Source organism: Leucoraja erinacea, chromosome 31, assembly GCF_028641065.1.
Source record: "Leucoraja erinacea ecotype New England chromosome 31, Leri_hhj_1, whole genome shotgun sequence".
In the NCBI taxonomy this organism is placed as follows: Eukaryota; Metazoa; Chordata; class Chondrichthyes; order Rajiformes; family Rajidae; genus Leucoraja; species Leucoraja erinaceus.
This window is the reverse complement of record NC_073407.1, coordinates 13,506,298-13,523,007: the sequence shown is the minus strand read 5'-3', so window position 1 is coordinate 13,523,007 and position 16,710 is coordinate 13,506,298. Positions and strand designations below refer to the sequence as shown.

Below are 16,710 nucleotides of genomic sequence, written 5' to 3'. Positions count from 1 at the left end.
CACCTTCAATTCCTCCAGTACTGGGAACTCCAAATGCTGGTTTAACCAAAAAAGTACTTGAGTAACTCAGCGGGTTGGGCGGCATTTCTGGAGGACATGGTTTTGGATTGGGACAATTTATATTGTAGTGGGTTGAGAAAGCTGGATTAACGATAGGGGCATGACCAAGCCTGACAAGTGAAATTTTGAAACCGGGTGGGATTGAATTATAAATAGAATTAGGCCATTTGGCCCATCAAGTCTACTCCGCCATCCACAAATCAGGGCCGGCACAGAAGACTGTGCTTTTACTGGAAGCCTTTACTGGAGGAAGATGGTGGAAAAAGTGAGGTGGGGTATTTGTAGAAGCCACCTAAAATTGCAGAATGCAACAATCATACCACTAGGTTGGAAGCTGCCAAACCAAAATATGAAGCGGTGTTCCTCCAATTTGCATGTGGCCTCACTCTGGCAATGCGAGGCCCAGGACAGAAAAATTAGCATGGGAATTAAAGTGGTTAGCCACAAGGAGATCCACCAGGCCTTGGCGGATCGAGTGCGGGTGCACAGCAGAACGGTAGAAGAGTCAACACTGTTTCACTGACTTGCATGTGAAGAACTTGGGGACGTCACAATGGCACAGCAGTAGAGTTACTGCCTTACAGCGTCAGAAATGCAGGTTTGATCCTAACTACATGTTTGTCTGTGTGGAGTTTGTACATTCTTCCAGTGCCTACATGGATTTTCTCTGGGGGCTCCAGTGTCCTTACTCCCTCCCATATTCCAAATACATGCAAATTTGTAGGATAATTGGTTTCTGCAACATTGTCCCTAGTGTGTAGGATAGAATGTTGAGCGCCGACATATGGGTGATCGTTGGTTGACAGACTTGGTGGGTCGATGGGCCTGTTTAAGCTGTATCCCAAAGTACCCTTATTTGAAAGTTAACTCAAGCTCAGATCTAAGTTTGAAGTTCAACCTGACCCGATCGCTAAATTGGAAGATCAGCTCAAACAAGATAATTAGCGATCGCCATTATTTGGGCAAACAGCCATTTAACAGGGATCTTTTTCAAATGGTTAGCTGTATGACTAGATTAAAGTCCAATATCCAGCAGCAACCTTTTCACTCTTCCAATTATGAGAAACTTACTTCCTATCTGATCAATAAACAAATTTATCAGACAATTTATCCAATAAGAGAATCGTATTGCTGCAGAATTGCAGCATTTTTGAACCCATGAAATTATATTTTCTCTTGATATTGACAAAAGTATTCAAAGTTGTGGATAGAATCTTTCCTAACATATCTGTGGAATTGAACCTTAGCTTCACTATCAGACCATGCACAAATTTTCCATTCAAACTATATGAAAATGAATTTACAAGGAAGTATCAGTCAAACTTTATTTTTAAATAAAGTGTTACCACAAGAGTGACTGAGTGACCATGAACATGTTTAGCTCAGCTGGATATTCAACAGCTAACAAGAAATGTTGTCAGGGAACCAAGTGAGATTATGCGATAAAACATTTCCACATGGCCAGGGATTCCAAGCATCAGTTTCCACATTGCAGTCTAAGCTTTGCTACTAAAACTCTTACTGCAGCACCTTTTAATCTATGCAGATTTTAAGTAGGGGGAAATTGAGAGGCTTGTCACTGGGAGAAAAGTCCAGCACAGACACACATTAATCTTTATCACACCAGGTTGTTTTCTTAGAGGGCTGAATTTGCCAGGCTTAAAATTATCCTGGAGTACAAAATCACCATGTGCACTATTTTGAGAAAACAGACCACACAAATTAACATTGAGATGGTATGCTACTTTAATAATTAAACATGATTTCGGACATGAACACTCTCCACTCCAAGGGTTTAGAACATTAGTGCTCAGCCAAAATTTGAATTGCGACATTTAATCAAAATGGCCAACAAAATGAAGCGATTGCATTCTATCTGCAGCACTGGTGGCTCTGTTCTAAAACCACCAACCTTCACACAAATAAGTCTACTTTTGGAATAGTAAAGCTGCCACTTTTTTGTCAACTTCCAGCTTGAGAATTCAAATAAATCAGAGGATATAGTCACATCCGAAATTGGGTTTGCACCATGGAGCACAGATTTATTAACTGAGAATGTAGAAGTGGATAAAGCATAAGTGTTGAATTTATTGGATGCCTTTTATGGGAAAATGGCAAAAAGTAGCAGCTCCACCAAGTAGACAGCAGCAAAGAGTTCAGATCAATGAAAATCATCTGCATCAACAGTGGCATTGATTCAAAAATATCAACATACATCTTACAACTTTTCACTTCCACAATGATTAACCTCTGCCTCAAATACCTAGGCCTTAGAAAATACTACCTTCAAAAAATTGAATAAAAATGAATACTTATGGACAGTAAAAATGTTTTTTCAAGTGAAAGGCAGTAAATCTTCCGAAGACAAGCCAGTGTCCCCATATTTAGGATACATAATTATGCACAACCAAGTGCCTTGGTTGGCAATCAACCTTCATCTATTGGCAGAAGCAAATACAACAAAAATACTCCATTCTGCACCAAACTTCCATCCTACTAAAATGTAATCTGCTCAGTGATGAGCCGATATGGAAGCACGCAAGCAATGCCCTTACTCGGGGAAAGCATTCCAGGAATCCTTCCAAGAGCAAAACTTAATTTCTGTTACAAAGGAGAATTCATCATTACATGTGTTCATGATTCCATCATACAAGTCAATGCCCGATCATCTAGAGGTGAAAACTGAAAATGTATACAGCATTGAAGATCGAAATGTCAAACAGAGGAATGGTGTAAAAGTATAAGAAAAAGACAAACAGAACAGTGACATGGACAATCTTAGTGCTGACCATAATACAGCTTACGCAACTTCTTCATCCTCCTCAAATTCACCCTCTTCCTCAGCTGTGGCATCCTGATATTGCTGGTACTCAGATACCAGGTCATTCATGTTGCTCTCAGCCTCAGTAAATTCCATCTCATCCATGCCCTCACCAGTGTACCAATGCAAGAAAGCTTTCCTCCTGAACATAGCTGTAAATTGCTCAGAGATACGCTTAAACAGCTCCTGAATGGCTGTGCTGTTGCCAATAAAGGTGGCAGACATTTTGAGGCCTCGAGGTGGGATGTCACAGACAGCAGTTTTAACATTATTGGGGATCCATTCAACAAAATAGCTGCTGTTTTTATTCTGTACATTCAACATCTGTTCATCTACCTCTTTCATGGACATACGACCTCTGAAAATAGCAGCAACGGTCAAGTAACGACCGTGCCGAGGGTCACAGGCTGCCATCATGTTCTTGGCATCGAACATCTGTTGGGTGAGCTCAGGTACTGTGAGGGCACGGTAATGCTGGCTACCACGGCTGGTTAGAGGAGCAAAGCCAGGGATGAAGAAGTGCAGGCGGGGGAAGGGGACCATGTTCACTGCTAGTTTACGGAGGTCGGCATTGAGCTGACCAGGGAAACGCAGACAGGTCGTTACACCACTCATTGTGGCTGACACAAGGTGGTTCAGGTCACCATAAGTGGGGGTGGTGAGTTTGAGGGTTCGAAAACAAATGTCATACAAAGCCTCGTTATCAATACAAAAAGTCTCATCAGTGTTCTCCACAAGCTGATGGACAGATAGCGTTGCATTATAAGGCTCTACAACTGTGTCTGATACTTTTGGTGAAGGCACAACACTAAAGGTGTTCATGATTCTGTCTGGGTATTCCTCACGAATTTTGCTAATAAGGAGTGTGCCCATGCCAGAGCCAGTCCCACCACCGAGCGAGTGAGTGAGTTGAAATCCCTGGAGACAATCGCATCCCTCTGCTTCCTTCCTCACCACATCCAGAACAGAGTCGACCAATTCAGCCCCTTCAGTGTAATGACCTTTGGCCCAGTTGTTGCCAGCACCACTTTGACCTAAAATAAAGCATTAAAAAAAAACCTGGTATAGCTGTTATGCAAGCATTTTAAACATTTCAACTACAAGCAAATTTTGATATGTTTATTAATATTTATCAGCAGATTATTTCCATTGCCTTGGGAGTGAGACGAACAAAGTAATCTTCTAAAATGAAAAAAAAGAGTAAATATAACAGCTGAAGCCTGTGACGTACAATGTAGATGGTTTTGGATGTCAGGTTTCAAGGAATGGGATTTTCCTGCACGATTTATCCTGGGGGCAATGACAAATTTTCTATACTGTCATGCATAAGCCAGGAGACTACTGCTGCAGCTTGAGCAGGTTAGTACACTTCAAAAATCCATGCAAAGCATTGAACCATAGGTGTAATGTCCTCAAATGGTCTTCCACAGCCAAGTCCACTTCTTGGGTATTAAATAATTCAGTTCCTGGAATACAATAATGTTACCTACCAACAAGGGATCCCAAGACACAAATACTAATTTTCTGCAGCAATTTCCTTTGGGTAGCAGGTGATTCCAATTAAAATTTGAATATTACATATCACTGTTAAACATACATATTTGCCCATTAAATGCATAAGGATGCACATTGTTGCCTTTTGCTAAAAGCAATGTCTTCTTCAGAAGCTGAAGTAATTTGCTCACCGATCGAGTATCACAGTTCAGTAAATAACAATTTACTCCACCCTCACCTTTCTCTAGCCTCGAGTCGATGTCTCAGCACAAGCTACTAACCAGTTCCAGTTATTTACACAAGCTTCACTTACCAAACACAAAGTTATCAGGCCTGAAGATCTGACCAAAAGGTCCAGAACGAACAGAGTCCATTGTACCAGGCTCCAGGTCCACGAGGATAGCACGGGGCACATATTTCCCACCTGTTAGTAGTGGAAAAAAGTATTAGCCCATTATGAAAAAAGCAACAAATATAAACAGCATGCTCACAATTCGTCAGATTCCTCTACATCTGTTCCTAAAATGAAGTTTTCCACTCTAGGACATTTGACATGTCCTCTTTCTCCAGTAAACAATTTCTCTCCTGCTGTTCTGGATAGAGCTCTCACCCGTGTGGCCCGAGTCTAACAGTTCTGCTTTTATTCTCCCTTCCCAATACAGAATAAGGATGAGTTCTCCTGGTTTTGTCCTTTCACCCCACCACCAGCCAGATCTTCCAGTCCTGACTAATTTGCTAAGAGACCATGCTCAGCAAACCCATGGTCCACTCATCCCTTTCCATCCAATCTGTCCTCTCCTCTGGTACTTTCCCCAGAAATGCAGATGTAAAACTTGTCCCCACACCTTCTCTTCCACCCATCCACAGACCCCAGCAGCCCTTCCATGCGAGACAAACTTCTTCAAACCACCTCTACTATATTTGGTGCTCACGATGTGGCAGTCTTTACTTCAGCAAGACCAGGCATAAACTTCCATCAATCCATAGATGCTGCCTCACCCGCTGAGTTTCTCCAGCATTTTTGTCTAGCAAGCATAGACTACGTGACTGTTTTGCAAGACACTTGCACTGGCTCACCAGGGACTGCTGGATCACCCAGTCACTAACCATTTTAGCTCCCCTTCCTATACCAACCTTTCGGTCCTTGTCAGTCTCCATTGCCAGACTGAAGCACATCATATTCCACCTGGGTAGCTTACTGCCAAGTTTTGTCAGAGCATCTCAGTATTCTAGTACCTGAAAATCAGTATTTTGCTGAGATAATCAGTATTTTTTTCACGGTGCCATTTTGCTGAAAAAAGTTTTTTTTTTTTTACCCACGTAGGAGCACAAGAATGCATAACTTTGCTACCAATCGATATGTCTTCTACACACCTTACTTGACAGTGCATTCATTGCCATCTCTTTGTATGCTGCTGTTTGAACGGCTGCTTCCTGCGTTTAGCACCAGATGATGATGAAGAAGCCATTTTGGAAGCCTCCCTCACTCTCGCTCCTTCCTCCCACACCCTCTGTCCTTCTCCCTCCCCTAACAGTCTGTGACCCATAGTGCTATGTGTAAAGCCCACAGCGCTATGTGTGAAGTGCTCCAACTGGGAGTGCTATTTTTAGAACCCATAGCGTTGTTTGTTTAAATTCCCACGAGTTAAACTGATAGCGCTGTTTAAACCTGGAGCGGGACAGGCAGATCAAAGCGTACAAAAATATTCACCAGATCTTGAAATTTAAAATACTAATAGATTTAATCTGCTATAATTTTTAGTTACAATATGACTTTTTATATCCTTGCATTTTTTAAGAAGCAAGATGAAACAGGAAGTCGGGCTGATTTAAAAAAAAAAATCCGTATTTTACAAAGCAAATCCGTACATCTGCATTCTGATCGCATTGCCGTACTACTTGGCAGCTCTGCTAATGGTATGAACAATGAATTCTCCAGATTCAAATAATCCCCCCCCTCCCGTCACTCTCCAATGTCACCCTTGTGCACATTCCTCCAACTCCCCCTCACACCCATTCTATCCTTAATCTATCTAGCCCTATCCTAGTTTCTCTTTTACCTTCCCACTTCCACCAACCTCTCCCTTCCGCTTTACATTTCACTAATTTTAGATATCCTAGTCTATTTTTCACAGCTACCCCATGTCACTTAGTCCATCCATCCGTCAAATAACCTCCTTGTCACTTGTACCCACTAATGACTTCCCAGACATCCCCCCCCACCCCACTCGTCAGTATGAAGGCTCTGAACATGTTTAATTCCCTCCACAGATGCTGCCTGACGCACCAAGTTCATGCACACTGATTTGGTTAGATAAGTAGGTCTATAAGATTTGTATTTATACCTGATGCTTCATTGTAATAGACGTTGATCCTCTCCAGCTGCAGGTCAGAATCTCCATGGTAGGTACCGGTGGGATCAATGCCATGTTCATCACTGATAACTTCCCAAAACTGAAGAAAATAATCAAGTTAGACATGACAAACAAACCAGTTAACATAAAAGCTCACTTATAGCATTCTTGACAAATCTAACTGCCCAAAGTAATTTAAGCACATCACTCCCAATATCTTACCTTTCCAGAAACCATATTTGCTTAAGGACATTGGAAGGCACGTTGATCTGCCAAGTCTACATCAGCCAATTCCTTGCCTCACTCACCCCTTCCAATCTATTCTCCCACACCATCAAATTCCACCCCTATTATTCTACCTACATTATGATAGCTAATTAACTTACCAATGCAGATTTGCAATATGGGAAGAAACCAGAGTACCAGGGAAAATTCGGGTCAGCACTGAACCCAGATCACTAGAGCTGCCGTGAGGTCTACCAGCTGTCATCACTGTGTTCACTAACTCATAGTCCCATTAATCTGTGCAGCACATTTCTCAGCACCAGTGATAAAAACAGATCAACACTCTACTGAAGTTAACTTCAAACTTCTAGATACCCAACAATTAGCAAGAGAATTTTTCATGTCCTCCAATAAGTGCACCCACTGCTAGAAAAGGGACAACGTGTTCACCTACCAATAAAATGTTCCAATGTCAGACAAATAAATGACTACTACTAGTATATGTAGAGAATTATTCACTTTACAAATAGTTAGGCAAGTTAGTTTCAGAACAGTCACAAAATTATTTGCATTCCATTTCATGTAGTTTCCTTCCCAAACTCAAACGGCTGAGTTGCTCAGAGGATAGGTCGAATGAGTTTAATTTAGATTATTATGTATACAAAGGTACAGTGAAAAGCTTTTTGTTGCAAGTTATCCTGTCAACAAAGACTATTCATAATTACAATGAAGCCACCCACATGGTACAGATATAGGATAATGGATATAAAATGAGAGATCAGAAACTCTGCAGGATTTAAACAAATGCCACTCATTGTGCAAATAGAGATCACGGATGAGAGGCAAGAGCACAATTGGCTGTAACCCTCTATGATCCCTCCATACTGACAAAACTAGAGCAGCAATAACACAGAGCAAAGAGCAAGCAAAAATTATCTCCAAGGGTTGGTAGATTTGGCCAGAGTAAATTGCTCCTAGTATGTAAATGAGTGGCGGAATGGGGCGAATCGATGGTATTGTGGAGAGTAAGTGCATGCTTGACGGTAGGAATGAACTTGGTGGGCCAAAAGGTCCATTTCTGTGTGATGTTCTTTGATTTCATAAGAAGGGTATAAAGGGCGACAGTAGTTCTTGGAAAACTATCTTAAACTAATATCAAACAATAAAAATTGCTTCAGTAATCACCTATTAATGCCCTTGCACACCATAAACTGAGTGCAGCAAAATCCCTTCAAGTTCTGCCTGTCACTCCTTCAATCCTACTCCGTTTAAACAAGACCTACATTGGAGAAAAATGGGAGCCATCCACTAGTACCCCCCATCCAATTTGAAAAGTATTGAACTTACCCACTGCACTTCACCAATCTGCAAAATAATAGTTTCTAAATCTGAAAATGTAAAACAAGCAGTTGCCGGAAACTAAAAAATGGTTGGAAACACTCGGGTCAGGCAGTATCTAGGGAAAGGAAAATGTTAACATTCAAGACAAAACCTTTAGAACAGGGGAAGATAAATATTTTCTAATTGTAGAAAACATTCGGGAGGAAAAATAGAACAAAGCAATTCCACCTGATAGGACGAGGCCAAGGTTGCCACAATAAGATGCAGAAGCCACAAACCAGAAATTGGGCTATGAATGGTAGTTAGACGAGAAAAGGGACCAAAGCGATGCGAAGGCGGAGAAAAATAATAGGAATAAATGATGGTAAATGTTCGAGGGAATTCCATGATTTTGACTCAGCAAAAGTGAAGGAACTGCAATATTTCCAAGTCAATATGGTATATGACTTGCAGGGAACTTCCAAGAGGTAGCTTTCACCAGAGCTGCCTAGTTCTGTCAGAGCATTTCAGTATTCTAGTACCTGAAAACCAGTATTTTGCTGAGGAAATCAGTATTTTTACACAGCGCCATTTTGCTGATTTAAATTTTTTTTTTTTTTTTTTTAATGTGCAGTCATACCCATGTAAGAGTACAAGAATGCATAACTTGTTTATTGTGCATTTGCAACTCTCTCACAGTAAGGGAAACTGGTCGGTGATTGGTCAAACCGCCCCTCGGAGACTGTGTCTGATTGGCTGCCGAATGACCAGCACATGTGATTGTACGCAACCCCATTAGAGACAGCGGTTGATTGGCTGCCAAATAATCGGGCACCAAAAAACTGACAAATAGGAAAAGAAAAAAAAAGCGGAATTCTGGGCTGGAAGGGTCTCGACTCAAAATGTCACCTATTCCTTCTCTCCAGAGATGCTGCCTGACCCGCTGAGTTACTCCAGCATGTTGTGCCTATCTATGGTGGGAATGGCTAAATTCTCCCATTAAATTTATTCAAAGGTACGCGGTGTCATTAATACTTGGTCAAAACACAATTATATTGACTGAGGAATGCAGATCGATGTATTGGTGACACATTGCATTACTACGTGTTAACTACTGGCTGTTAACAAGTGCCAACAGTGGCAGTTAACAAATCGTTTTCGTCTCAGTTGAATCAAGTGATAAGTGACTCCAATCTTGCAGTACTCATTAAACCCGAGCTTTTAAAAAATGTAAAATTCCAAGGCGATTTTGCTGCAACATGGGCGGTGCAGTGGTGACTCGTAGTATCGATCATCCAGGGTCTTTAAATTTTTTTATTTTTTTAATCCGTATTTAACACAAATTCGTATTTCTGTACGAAATATGGAAAATCCTTACTACTTGGCAGCTATGTTTTCCCCTTACTGTCCTTCTAGCTGGTGGAGGTTGTGGGCTTGGAAGGTGCTGTGCAAAAAGTCTTAGTGAGTTAATGCAACATGCACTTCTTATTCATTTTGTCTCACCCTTTCATTGTCCTATCCACACTTCTATCTTTACAGCAATCCCAAATTAATTTTGTTTTCGAATTCTGACGAAGGGTCTTCAACCCAAAATGTTGACTATTTCTTTCCACAGATGCCACTTTTGACCATTATTTGTAAGGTCTGCATTTCTGAGAAGGAACTTAAAAAAACAAATGAAAAAAAGACAGGCTATTCTTTGGAGGTTTCTACTGCGGTGGCCTGCAAAGGCTCAATCATTCATTGCATTCAGGAATTTCTGGACAGCAAGGGAAACAAGGGATATAGGAATAGTGAGAAGAGTGTAGTGTACAAGAGCTACAGCCTAATCTTTCTGCCCGTGAAAACCTTTTCTTAAAGTACACCGAAGGAAATTCACTGAAAAAGTGCAGGACATTATGGGAGCAACTGTTTTAATTGACATACAGCAGGATTGAGAGAATTATTCCCTCGCAATAGTTTCAACAGCTGCAGTATCAAGGGTGGGAAGGTCAGGGTGGCTGATGTAGGGCAACATTTGCTGGGATGCTTTGACATCCTTCAGACCAAATATAGCAATACGAAGTGAGCAAAATAAACTTGTCTCGAGTCAATGTGTCATTAACAATATATCTACTTTGTTGAGACATTTACAGAATACAACAATTAATTTAAATGTATCAGAATAAGTAACTTTTCCCAACTAAATGCGTCACATAATATCAATGTACTTGTACCTAATAATCGCTATTCACAATCCTTTGCACGTGAACACTTAGGAAGCCTAAATGTTACACACTGGAGACCAAAGTTGACTAGATTGTAAGACTGGACAGCACACAACAAAGGTTTTTCCACTGTATCTCTGTATATGTGACAATAAACTAAACTAAGTTGCAGACATTTAGTTGGGTCCTTTAACTGGAATGGTCTCTGAACTATTTGCCAGTCAGGCATAGCTAAGCGTGGTATGAAATTGTGTTATTTTGCCAGTGGTCATTGTTAAATTTACATAATACTACAATGCCTCTTTCATCAAGTACCACTGCCTAAATTTCAATGACTTCCTACTTCATGTGGCATTTTCAAAGTTCCCTAGGGTATCATTTGAATCTAACTAAATAATGCAACTTAAGAAAACTCTTGAATTCTATCTGACACCCAATTTAAATTCATTCCCAACAAAAACACTCAATGGTGTCCTTTTAAAACCTACCCAAATTTCTCCAGATTTACCATCACCATAGTCGGTCCTTGCTAGTCAGGCACGAGACAGGGGGAAAAAACAAGAAGAGATGGCGGTCCAGAAATGTTTTGATAATTGTACCTTGAAATGAAACTGTTTTCCTGCCTGTTAACTATTAATTTATACTGTAATTTGTTTTACTGTATTTACTGTACTTTAAATTAAGTGCTTGTCACTTAATTTACAGAATATTTGTGATAATCATACCTTAAAATGACACCAACTCCTTACTCATTTACACTCGTCATATTGAAAATATTTTGTATTACATCTACACCTACTTGTAAATGATACCTGTTCCTTGCTTATTTACTCTAATTAGAGAGAAGTATCCTTTACCATTGTATTTAAACGCCAAATGAATTTCAAATCCAACTCTTCATTTAGGATAAAAATGACGATCCAACCATTTCAAAGATGATCAAATTGTGCTATATAGCTACACAAATTAAGTACAACGGACAAAATATTAACATCTCAACCTGGAATTTAAGACATTATTTGAAAATAAAAGTCCCCAAAATTAAAAATTTCAATTTTTTAAATCTATGGTCAAATTATTAAAAAAAAAAAAAGAAGAAATAAGCACATAATCTTTTATTTTCTTTTGATTGCTGGACATTTTCTGATTGCCAGAATTTGCAAAGTCAGTGACTATTAAGGAATGCTAATAGCCGACTCAATTGCGAGTCTAAGTTGGAAATGCAACAATACATTGTTTGCGCAGCCAGAAGGCATCCATAGAAAACTGTTCTCTCTGGTAGAGAATGATGTTTGCATTCCACATTGCTCTACTCATTACGTAAGGTACCCACCAAACAGATGAGTGCAATTACTAGTCCTTCAACTCATGATAACTTAAGTTTATGAAAGGATGCTTTAAACTTAATTAGAAATGCAGGTTCAGAATGTTCCAATTACTTAAAACGTACTATTTAGTATGGGGAACAAACAGTTTCCTTCATTAATCTTTAACGCATTAAATTGTGATCGTCTGCCCTGCTGGTAATTTGCTATTTGAACAAATTCATGTTCACGGGATTGGGTCAATCTTGAAAGTCCTTTCACAAGAAAAAACAGCACAGGCCAGTTGTTTATCATCTCTCCTGTAAAACTTAAAAGTATAAACTAAGGGCACTGATGGGTGCAAGGAAAGACTCCGTATAACACAAAAAAGAGTGCATGATGGAAGTACAAGCTGTAAAGATAGAACTAAGCTGGCACCATTAACCAATGCCAAATGGCTGCCTTATTTTGCAGCCATCTCATTCTCTGCATTTTATCAATAAAAGTGCAATGTGAACCAGAGCCAAAAGCAGTTGCACACTTACATTGTCTGCAAACATCAAATGACTTGTTCTTAGTATTAGCATTATTGCTTAATCTGCTATTTCAACTCTAAGACAACTCAAATGTCCAAAATGAAAACCATTATCTGGATACATGGTAAAACACACTAGTCTCCATTAGTTGTGTTTTACTTTTATAAACAGAAAAATAAAGTTAAAATAAGTAGTTGTCTTGGAGAACTCAATCTTACACTGTCTAGGAATGATCACTCAACTAAGATACTAAAAAAAAATGAACATTGGACCACACCAAAAGATGGGGCACATCATTCACTCATAGGCAATATGTCTGAGATCATGTTAGATTTTCAAAGAGTCAAAGATGTAATTCCAATTAAAAAATGCTGACGAAGCACAGCAGGTAAGGCAGCACCTGTGAAGAGAGAAAAACTGTCAAATGTGAGAAAGAGATGGGAGATGATTGGAGAGGACAAAGTGGGCGGGGGAAAGAGACAGAGGACTTTAGAAATAAGTTGTGCACATTCTCCACCAGCACCTGCCGTTCTTTCCTTCACCAAATGGCTGAAGAGAGCAATGAGGCAATAATAGACAGATACGTTTCATTTTCCTAATGGTCAAGCTGCAGGACATGCCCATAAGATTAGGGAGGCCTAATGGAGAGTGGGCTCAACTGGGGAGATCTCAGAAGAACTGCCAACAACCGAGTGAGGTGGGATGTCAGGACTTTCATATGAAGAAAGACTAGATAGTTTGTACTCGCTAGAATTTAGAAGATTGAGGGGGGTCTTATAGAAACTTACAAAATTCTTAAGGGGTTGGACAGGATAGATGCAGGAAGATTGTTCCCGATGTTGGGGAAGTCCAGAACGAGGGGCCACAGTTTAAGGATAAGGGGGAAATATTTTAGGACCGAGATGAGGAAAACATTTTTCACAGTGGTGAATCTCTGGAATTCTCTGCCACAAAAGGTAGTCGAGGCCAGTTCATTGGCTATATTTAAGAGGGAGTTAGATGTGGCCCTTGTGGCTAAAGGGATCAGGGGGTATGGAGAGAAGGCAGGTACAGGATACCGAGTTGGATGATCAGCCATGATCATATTGAATGGCGGTGCAAGCTCGAAGGGCCGAATGGCCTACTCCTGAACCTATTTTCTATGTTTCTAGGACATTTGTCAATGGCCTATGGTCCCCAGAAGAGAAAATGGCTTAAGAATGGAGAGATAAGACACAAAATGCTGCAGATAGGCAGCATCACTGGCGAGAAGGAATGGGTGACGTTTCAGGTCAAGACCCTTCTTCAGACTAATGTCAGGGGACTGGGAGATACATAGATATGGAATTACTTGGGTGTCAACTATGCACTTCATGTAATAGGGCCATCAGATTCATCTCCTACATGTTATGGTTTCACTCAGTTAAAATACTTCTTCATGGTTTCATCCAAAGTGCAAAACTCATATTTATCCACATCATATTCCTCTTGCTATCTCTGCTCACTCACTTAACCCATATACATCTTTATAGGTCTTCCTCAACATGCAAACTCCCCCAGGCGCATCATTAGCAAAGTCTCTTCATCCAGGTTATCAAAAAACATTAATAGTTAAAGCCCCACTACTGATCTATGAGACCCAACTGGTTACTGATTACCAGTCTGAAAACGACTATCTAAACACATTGTTGGTTAGCCATTCCCTTATCCATTACACCCAACCGCATGCTCTCTTCCTTTGTGCAATAACCCTTCACGTGGAACTTGCAAAAATCCAACTAACATTGCGGTAGCACATGCCACTGGCGAGAGCTGCTGACTCACAGCGCCAGCAACCCATGTTCAATCCCGACATTGGGTGCTTCGGTGTGGAGCTTGCATTTTCCCTGTGACAATGTGGACATTCTGCAGAGGCTGTTTCTTCTTACATTCCAAAGATGTGGGAGTTAATAGGTTAATTGGCCTCTGTAAATGACCCCTAATTTGAGGGAGCAAACGTGAAAATGGGATATAGCATGAATGGGTGATCTCTGGACTAAAATGGTAGTTTCCATGCTGTACCTCTAAACTAAACTCTAAATATTACATCCATCAGCTTCCCTTTACCAATCCTTGTAATTCTCTTGAACTCTGCCCAATCTGTAACTATAATGTTAACTCGTTATTTTCTGAGTGTCCAGCTAATACTTCTCCAATCTGAGGTACTGAATACTATCATATATATTTTCCCCATTTTCAGTTGAACATCCTTGAACTACATTTGTAATTTGTTAATTATCTGGGACCTCTCCAGAATTTGGGCAGCCTTATTAGGTTACCATTAATTCATCAGCCTATCGTTCAGATAAGTCTTTAAGATCTCATTGTGCAGGCATCAGGTCTAGACAATCAGACCCTGGTGGAGTAGATCTGTTTTGCAGCACCACCGCACTGCTCATTTCCCCTTTATTCCAAGCTTCCTTTTCATGAATAGAAGCCCTTTCTGGTTAACATTTCATTCGACTTTACGCTCACAACTATATTCTGCTTTTTATTCTATAACCACAGTATTTTGACTTTTCTTACCATTCTTAACTTCCTTAGTTACTGGCGGACTGAGCTTCTTCAGTAGAATTTGCAGATTTAGGAAATATCTTCCATCGTTGTCTGTCATTACCGATCTACAATCTTACCTGTAATTCCAGTCGACTCCAGCGAACTATCCGCAGTACAACGTGAACATCTTTATTCAAATTTAACCCACCACCTTTATCAGATGACGCATCCAAAAGCTCTAAATTCGCTTTTGGATCTAATCGATAAACCTTTGAAGGGGCACGTCCCCGGTGTAGTTAATATACCCATACAAGATAAAATACCCATTGTTATTCCTCTAAGATTTAGCAGACAAAAAATTTCCCAGAGCCCTGCATTAATTTGCGAGTGGGTATCCGGGATTACTTTGCTATAAAGCTGTTGAAAAGCGCCAGCATGCACGCATACCGCAGGCCAGGCTGGGGCGGGTCCCTGCAGAGGCTCAGTTCGGCTCGGCCCGCCCCGCCCATCCCCGCTACTGCGCACAGATCAGGGCGTGGCGCTGCGCAAACCCATGTCGGATACCGGGAGGCCGAGCCCGTCGGGCTCCCACGCCCAACTAGGCCCGGCACCCCCTCCCCCTCCCCAGCCAGAGGTGCAACCGCGCCGCCGGGTGGAATCTAAAAGCCACCGCGCTACCCCGACCATAAATTTTCGCCATCACTTTGATCCTCGTCCGACCGTGCCCGATGGGGCTACAGGCGGGCGGACGCGGCACGCACCTTGGCCCCGATCTGGTTACCGCACTGGCCGGCTTGAATGTGCACGATTTCCCTCATACTGCCGACTCCGCTTCCAGTTGCTGCTCCTCCTCGACAAAAGAACTGATGCTCAACTGCGTTGCCGCCCGCTGCGTCGCGCTTTATATACAGCGCACGCCTCTTGCGCCTGGCGCCGCCGCCGCTGACTGGCTGCCGCGACGGACCATCGACCCGCTGCCGCCGCTGACTGGCTGCTGTGACTGTCCGTCAACGCGCCGGCGCCGAGGCCGCCCCCGTTTGCACGCGGCCCGCGAGTCCGCCCGCCAGATCGCAGTCGCTTCGCTTCCCATTGGCTGTTGTTCGGGCGGCAGTTGCAGCAGTAGCGCGCGCGCGCGCGCGGCGCCTCCTTGTTCGTCGGGAGCAAAGATTCGCCCATTGATTTTGATGAAGCAGACAGAGATATAGAGATAGATAGATATCATCTGCAACCACAATGCGTGCAACTGACTCAGCCTCCCCCCCCCCCTTGTCCTATACTGCAAATGCTTCGGCCGTACAGGGAGGTGGCCAAGGTAGAGGGGAAATAAACGGTTTGCTGCATCGGGCCAGCCTCCGTGCTGCCAAAATCTGCCACGAGTGATGTTTCTGGAAGCAATCTGTGCTGCTGACGAATGCAGGGTGGAGAGAGAGGGCGGGCTGGCCGGCACTGCAGCCTCACAGTCTGCCTCGCTTCCCGGGTCTTAGCTCGAACAATCAATGGTAAATTACTTGCCCGTTGCATGTCAACATTCAGACTAAACGTGCCACCAAACCTATTTAATAAACGAGTCGTAGAAACTGAAGTACTGTCAAAGTATTGCACTCGTGATAGAGTCAAGAGTGTTTGATTGTCATAGGTTCCGGCAGCAGAACAATGAAGCTTACTTGCTGCACTTAACAGGCCCGTTAACGCAATTGTACACAAATAGTTAATAATACAATACATTAATAATCAGTAATACTAGTAACCACAATAGTACAAAATTGAAGTCATTAGAAGATCATAGTTGCTGAGGTAGCGATTAGTGTTGTGCCGTGTTCAACAGTCTGAAGGTTGCTGGGAAGAAGCTGTCTTTGAAACTCTTAGTCATGATTT

General features: G+C 41.7%; 1 protein-coding gene across 1 annotated transcript in view; it reads right to left on the bottom strand.

The window, feature by feature from the left end:
* Nucleotides 1-1,788: 1,788 nt before the first annotated feature.
* Nucleotides 1,789-16,710, bottom strand: part of LOC129711937 (tubulin beta chain) — a 248,856-nt gene continuing 233,934 nt past the window's right edge. The window contains exons 2-5 of the mRNA XM_055659978.1: nucleotides 15,597-15,711; nucleotides 6,721-6,829; nucleotides 4,689-4,799; nucleotides 1,789-3,915 (exon numbers count right to left, since the gene is read on the bottom strand). Of these exons, the coding sequence (XP_055515953.1) occupies nucleotides 2,861-3,915; nucleotides 4,689-4,799; nucleotides 6,721-6,829; nucleotides 15,597-15,653 (1,332 nt within the window). The 5' untranslated portion in view covers nucleotides 15,654-15,711 and the 3' untranslated portion in view covers nucleotides 1,789-2,860. The remainder of the gene's footprint in view (nucleotides 3,916-4,688; nucleotides 4,800-6,720; nucleotides 6,830-15,596; nucleotides 15,712-16,710) is intronic.